Below are 6553 nucleotides of genomic sequence, written 5' to 3' on the forward strand. Positions count from 1 at the left end.
TGCGGGTGAGGGGTACCGGCAGAGCTGGGGGGGAGCCCAGGGCTGGGGAGCAAGCTTGGCAGCGGGGGTGGTGGTGGTGAGTGCAGGCCAGGGGTGGGGAGGGGTTCAGTGCCTGACGCAGTGACTCCCGCCCCAGGCAGTAATTGCCAGGAGGCAGATGGGGGGCAGGTAGCGTTTATTGGGAAGCCGTCTCCGGCCAGCGACTACAGACAGCGCCCCCGGCTGGACACAGGGACACTTGCAGAGGGTGGGGGGGTTTCTGCTGACCCCTGCTGGCGGGGATCAGCCCTGACCCAGGGGTGGGAGCCAGCTGTTCCCACCACAGCCCCATGATGGACACTTCAACAGGGACCCCGACTGCCACCCCTAGGGCGACCAGACAGCAAATGTGAAAAATCGGGACAGGGGCTGGGGGGTAATAGGAGCCTATATAAGAAAAAGACCCAAAAATCGGGACTGTCCCTATAAAATCGGGACATCTGGTCACCCTAGCCGCCCCCCACAGTCACCCCTCCCTGCACCCCTCATACACAGGGCTCTTGGCACCGCTGCCCAGAGCCCACAAAGGCAGCACCCCTAGAGTGTGGGGGGGTCCCCCTGCTGCTGGGGACAGGCCCTGCTCTGTGTGTCCCTGCTGGAGGAGATCAGACCTGCCAGGTGTGTGTGTCTGTCTGTCCATCCCTGCCACCCCCTGCTGGAGGGGACAAGCCCTGCGCTCTGTGTGTGTCCCGGCTGCCCCCTGTTGGAGGGACTCAGACCTGCTGTGTGTGTGTGTGTGTGTGTGTGTGTGTGTGTCCCTACTGCCCCCTGTTGGAGGGGATCAGACCTGTTGGGTGTGTGTGTCCCTACTGCCCCCTGCTGGCTGGCTCAGATTCTGCAGGCTGCGATCAGAGCGCGGGGGCCTGGTCTAGGCTAAGTGCTACGGCTATGCAGCATGGGACGGGGGAAGAGGGGGTCACTCTTCATATCCAGGGAGGGGTCTGCGCCTTGGGGAGACCTGCACAGAGAGCAAACGGGAAGGGATTATGTATGGACAATGAGCAACACTGCCCCACCCAAGGGAGAATCCAGGAGTCCTGGCTCCCAGCCCCCCTGCTCTAACCCTCTCGACCCCACTCTCCCCACAGAGCAGGGGATAGAACCCAGGCGTCCTGGCTCCCAACCTTGGTCTCTATGTAATGTGGATGACTGCCACAGTGGGAATTCGGACCCACAGAACTCATAGGAGCCGGCACCCCCTAGAGGGGAAAACCCCATTCCCCATTCCCCACCTCCCTAAGACAGCCAGTCCCATCCCCCTCCCCCAGGGCCAGATGAGAGCCAGCGCCTAGTCTTTAATCTGGAGTGAAAGAGGTGCCGGGGCTCAAGTCATTTTTTAACACTCATAACTAATGCAGCCAGCCCGGAGGTGCCGGGGCTCTCAACGGCCCAGCCCGGAGGTGCCGGGGCTCAGCCCTGGCACAAATTGAGCACTGCTAGTGCTCCCTTGGGGGAAAGGGCCCCATGTCCCATCCATTCCCCCTGCCCCACTCACCAGCCTCTGGGCCCGCCTATCTCATCCGGGTGGACAAACCTGTAGAGAAGAGTCAAGGAGTCAGGTGCCTGGGGCGGGGTTCTGCCTGGGGGGGATCTGGGGTCAGATCCTAGACAGACCAGCCCTGCGGGGGGGGGCGGGGAGAGGATCCCGGCATCCTGGCCATGTCCTCCCCCAGAGTGTGTCACACAGGGGCGGCAGAGGTGAATTAAGATTTATTGGGGCCCTTGGCACAAAGAACTTTTGGGTCCCCCACACTGCCGCCCCGTCACCCTGGGGCCCCACCCCCTGCTCCTCCTCTCCCCCACCCTCGCCCCTTCCCCCCCGCTAGGCCAAGCCAGGCCAGAAACTGGAGCCAGGCCCTGGTAAGAGCCGCCCAGGGCTGACCTTAGGGGAAATGGTGCCCCTGGCCCCTGTGGGCATGTTGCCCCCCACATTGCCCATGGCCCCACAGGTTCCCCACCCCCCATCATCCCTGGCCCCCATGGTCTCCCCACTCCCCAGGGCCCCGCTGTCTCCCCCCAGTGCTTAATTTGTATTGAAAGAGGTTCCGGGCTCAGCCCCAGAACAAAGTTAAGCACTGGCCAGGCACAGCGGCTGCGGCTCTATCCAAGGGTTCTCAAACTGGGGGTCGGGACCCCTCAGGGGGTCGCGAGGTCATTACATGGGGGGTCGCGAGTTGTCAGCCTCCACCCCAAACCGAGCTTTGCCTCCAGCATTTAGAATGGTGTTCAATATATAAAAAAGTGTTTTTAATGTATGGGGGGGGGTCGCACTCAGAGGCTTGCTGTGTGAAAGGGGTCACCAGTATGAACGTTTGAGAACCACTCTCTAAAGACAACGCCTAAGGATGGCTGGTATATGGTATATTGCCACCCTTACTTTGTGCTGCCCTGTGCCCCCCTGCGCCTCCAACCCCCACCCTGGCCCTGTGCCCCCCGCACCCTCAACCCCCGCCCTAGCCCTGTGTCCCCCCCACCCTGGCCCTGTGCCCCCCGTGCCCCCCGTGCCCCTAACCGCTGCACTCCCCTCCTGCGCCCCCAACCCCTGCCCTGTGCCCCCGCACCCCTGCCCTGTGCCCCCCCACGCCCCCACCTCTGCCCTGTGCCCCCAACCCCTGCACTCCCCTCCGCCCCCCAACCCCTGCCCTGTGCCCCCCCCGTGTCCCCAACCCCGCACTCTCTTCTGCGCCCACATGGGGAAACTGAGCTGGCTGCACCGAGCGTCTGCTGCTTCCTCCCCCCTCCATCGTTGCTCCTCGGGGCCCCTAGAGGGCTGTGAAGGGGGGAACGAGGAGCAACGTCAGGGCTCCCCACAGCCAGGTCACTTTCCCCACCTGGGCTGCAGAAAGCAGCAGGTCCTGATGCCTCGCAGCACAGCCCAGGTGGGGAAAGTGACCTGGACATGGAGCGCTTGTGTTGCTCCTCCCCGCCCCAACCCCCTAGGGGGCCTGGAGGGCGGTTGTGGGGAGTGAGCGGTATCTGGGCATCACCACTCCCCCCCCACCCCAGAGCAGGGAGAAATCTGGGTGCCCCCCCATCGCCTCTGCCAGCCAGCAGTACGCACCTCTGCACAGTTGCAGGGCACCCCCTGACCGTGGCGCCCTGGGTGGCCCACCCCTAAGGCTGGCCCTGGAGCCGCCGAGGGAGCCCAAGCCACTGTGGGAAGCCCCAGACCCTTCACCTGCCCTGGGTGGTGCTCCCCAGGGGGGCAGGCCGGGGACTGCTCTCGGGTCCCCCCACCCAGGGCAGGTGGAGGGTCCAGGACTCCCCACAAGCGACCCAGGCTCCCCGGGGAAGCTCCGGCTTATGGCCTGGCCAGGGGGCGGGGCCCCAGGCAGAAGAGGAGGAGCAGGGGGCAGGGCCACACTTCAGGCACTGGTGGGCCCCCCCTTCTACACAGGTTCCGGCGCTCCTGCAGGAGCCCCCAAATTGACCAGGGCCTCTGGGCACAGGCCCCGTGGGCCCATGTGTTAACCCGACACTGGGGGAGGCTGCGGGGTGCCTGGTACTTACGGCGAATGGAGCTTCGGAGAGGCCCTTCCTCCTCGTCTGGCTCACCAGTCCTGGGGGGACAGCAACATTACATGGGTCCCTGTGCTCTCAGCCCCCACAGCCCGTGCCTCTCACTCCCAACCCAGCAATGGGCTCCCCTCCCCCACCGCTCTGCCAGAGCCCCTCACTCTTGATCTGCAGCCCCCTGCTGTCCCAGCCCTAGGGTGCGTTGCTGGCCGGGGGGGTGGGGGGGTAATTTACCTTTGTTGCTGGTTAAATTTGCAACGGCAGCGTCGACCTAGAAAAGATAAAACAGTAAATACCCCCTGGCAGCGAGATGGCGGGGCAGGGGGCAGCGAGAGGGGAGGCCAGGACTCCTGGGTTCTATCCCAGCACCAGGAGGGGAGAGGGGGCTGGTGGGTTAGGGCAGGGGGCTGGGAGCCAGGCCTCCTGGGTTCTATTCCGTCTCCAGGGCAGTGGGGTCTGGCAGGTTGGGGGTGCTGAGTAGCAGCAGCCTGGGCAGCAAGGGGTTAATGAAACGGGGCTGGGGGAACAGTGGGGGTTAGCCACTCCCCCCCCCCCCCCCCCCGGCAGATACAGATGGAGCCAAACCTCTGGATTTATGGGGCTGAAGGGATCTGGTGTCCGGGCAGCACCTAGAGGAACCAGCCCCCCAAAACTCCCCCTCCTCTCTGGCTGAGCAACTGGCTGGCTCAGGGGGATGGGACATGGGGCCTTTCCCCTCCAGGGGGCGCTGGATACTCACTGAGGATGATGAGGATTCCCAGCAGAAAGAGGATGACGGCAAATATGAGGCCTCCAATTCTCAGGGATTTATAGTCTGGGGGGAGAGACAGGCTCAGGGGGAGAAGGAACCTGCCCCACCCAAAAAGAGACACACTGATACACAACCATAACATGTGCGTGTCCCTGCCGCCCCCTGCTGGAGGGGCTGGGCCCTGCTCTGTGTGTGTCAGTGCGGACATGCACTGCTCCCTGCTGTCAGACCTGAGTTGCTGCAGCTGGCCCCGAAGAGAGACCTAATCTCAGTGCACCAGACAGACACCCCCCACCCCTCCCAGCAGGTGCCAGCACCTGGCCTAGCTCAGCAGCCGCCCGCCCTGGGACCCTCCAACTCACCGTAGTTAAAGGGGTCGTGCTCCTTGGGAGGCTCTGAGAGAGAGAGAGAGAGAGAGAGACAGGCATTAAGGATCTCTCTGTCCTGGGATTCAGAGATGCTAGAGACATGGAGTGCACTCTAACCTCTCTGCCCCCCGGCTCTAACCCCTAGGCCCCAGTCTCCTCCTAGTGCCAAAGAAAGAACCCAGGAGTCCTGATCCCACACACCCCCTCCCAGAGCTGGGGACAGAACCCAGGATTCCTGGCGCCCAGCAATCCCCTCCCCTTCCTCTAACCCCTAGACCCCACTCCCAAGCCATGGACAGAGAGTCCTGCCCCTAGGGCTGGTCTAACGTGAACATTTCCCTGGGAGTAGCTACATTTCTGAGGGGTGTAAAAGACACCCCCCCCCGAAAGCCGCAGTGAAGCTGACCCCAGCCTGGTGCAGCCAGCGCTAGGCAGACGGGCCAACTCTTCCCTTGCCCAGTGACTGCTTGTTGACGGGGTCCCCCCCACGCTGACCAGGGAGCCCCGTGGGCACCGCAGTGAGCATCTGCCCTGACATGCTGAGCCTACTCTCCTCACCTCCTGGGGCCCTTCAGGGGTTGCTGGCTCCCATCCAGCCCCAGGGTGGGGGACTGGCTGGCCCAGGGGGCAGGGAATGGGTGCCAGGGTCCCACAGGGTGTCTGGGGCAGAGCTGGGATTGGAACCCAGGGGTCCTGAATCCTAGTTCACTGCTGTAACCATTAGACCTCCCCAGGCCACACACCCCCCCCCCCCCCCGCTGGGTCCCCCCCCCCCCCCCCCCCCCTGCCCCCTCCCCCTCTGCTAGGATTCCTCCCCCTCCCCCCGCTGCCTCCTCCCCCGCTGCCGGGATTCCTCCCCCTACCCCCCCGCTTGCCCCACTGTCCCCTCCCCCGCTGCTGGGATTCCTCCCCCCCCTCACCCCACTATCCCTTCCCTGCTTCTGGGACTTCCCCACTTCTTTGACTCCTCCCCTCCCCACGGGCCCTGCTGCCCCCTCCCCCACTGCTGGGATTCCACACTCCCCCCCCCACTGCTGGCTCCCCCAGGCTGTGCTCCCCACACTGGCGGCTTCCCATGTCCCCCCTGCCCCCCGCTGAGTGGGTGGATGGAGCTTTTTGAATCTCTGCAATTTGGGCTCCCTCCAAGCTGCGAGCTGCTTGGTGCACAAAAGCCCCAGCCCCTCCCAGTGACCCAGAGCCTGGGAGAAGGGGGCGAGGCGGGCACAGCCTGCCGGGGGGGGCGGGGGGGCAGCGGTGATGTCCAAGCACTGAGGGCCCAGGGAGCAGCTGGACCCCAGCAGCGCTGGATGGGGCGGGGACAGGGGGGCAGGGGCCCTGAACCAAACTGCAAACCCTGTGCGTGAGGGAAACCACTGCAAGCCGGGGTGTGGCCACACCCCTGCACCCCGAGTTCCTGATCCACCGCTTGGAGCGGGGCTGGAGCTATCCTGGGTGCTCTCCTCAAGGGGAGAGGGGTCTAGTGGTTAGAGCAGGGGGCTGGGAGCCAGGACTCCTGGGTTCTCTCCCATACGGTTGCCAACTCTGGTTGGATGAATTCCTGGAAGTTTCATCACATGACATTATCTTTAATGCCTGGCAACTCCAGAACAATCCTGGAGGGTTGGCAGCCTGATGTCCCCAGTGACATGCCATAGGCCCTGGGGTTGGGGTCCGGGTTCTGGGAGCTCCGCTGCGTTCTCGTGCCCCCGGCACTCACCAGCGCTGGCTGCTCCCAGCAGGGCCCAGCAGAACAGCAGCAGGATCCACGTCCCCATGTCTGTCCTGCTGAGACACCAAGGGACAGAGGGTCAGCACCACCCGCCGTGGGGGAGAAGGGAGGGGAACACAGGAACAGCCAGGGAGGGACGAGAGGGGAGGG

At 64.3% G+C, this 6553-nt stretch overlaps 1 protein-coding gene across 1 annotated transcript; it reads right to left on the reverse strand.

Moving 5' to 3' along the window:
- Positions 1-449: 449 nt before the first annotated feature.
- On the reverse strand, positions 450-6547 carry LOC112125647 (phospholemman-like). Its single transcript, XM_026658544.1, has 7 exons — positions 6392-6547; positions 4669-4701; positions 4295-4369; positions 3790-3826; positions 3550-3599; positions 1535-1573; positions 450-997 (listed from the first exon to the last, which is right to left on the reverse strand). The coding sequence occupies exons 1-6, from the start codon at positions 6447-6449 to the stop codon at positions 1551-1553; spliced, it is 276 nt and encodes a 91-aa protein (XP_026514329.1). The 5' UTR covers positions 6450-6547; the 3' UTR covers positions 450-997; positions 1535-1550.
- Positions 6548-6553: the final 6 nt, after the last annotated feature.

Source organism: Terrapene carolina, unplaced genomic scaffold, assembly GCF_002925995.2.
Source record: "Terrapene carolina triunguis isolate 2854851 unplaced genomic scaffold, T_m_triunguis-2.0 Scaffold461, whole genome shotgun sequence".
Taxonomy (NCBI): domain Eukaryota; kingdom Metazoa; phylum Chordata; order Testudines; family Emydidae; genus Terrapene; species Terrapene triunguis.

What these genes read in the sequence shown, in the direction of transcription:
- LOC112125647 (XM_026658544.1), bottom strand. Translation starts at nt 6,449, where the DNA reads ATGGGGACGTGGATCCTGCTGCTGTTCTGCTGGGCCCTGCTGGGAGCA. An exon ending in GCTGGGAGCAGCCAGCGCTG is followed by an intron (nt 4,702 to 6,391) that starts GTGAGTGCCGGG and finishes TCTCTCTCTCAG; the next exon opens with AGCCTCCCAAGGAGCACGAC. An exon ending in GGGAATCCTCATCATCCTCA is followed by an intron (nt 3,827 to 4,294) that starts GTGAGTATCCAG and finishes TATCTTTTCTAG; the next exon opens with GTCGACGCTGCCGTTGCAAA.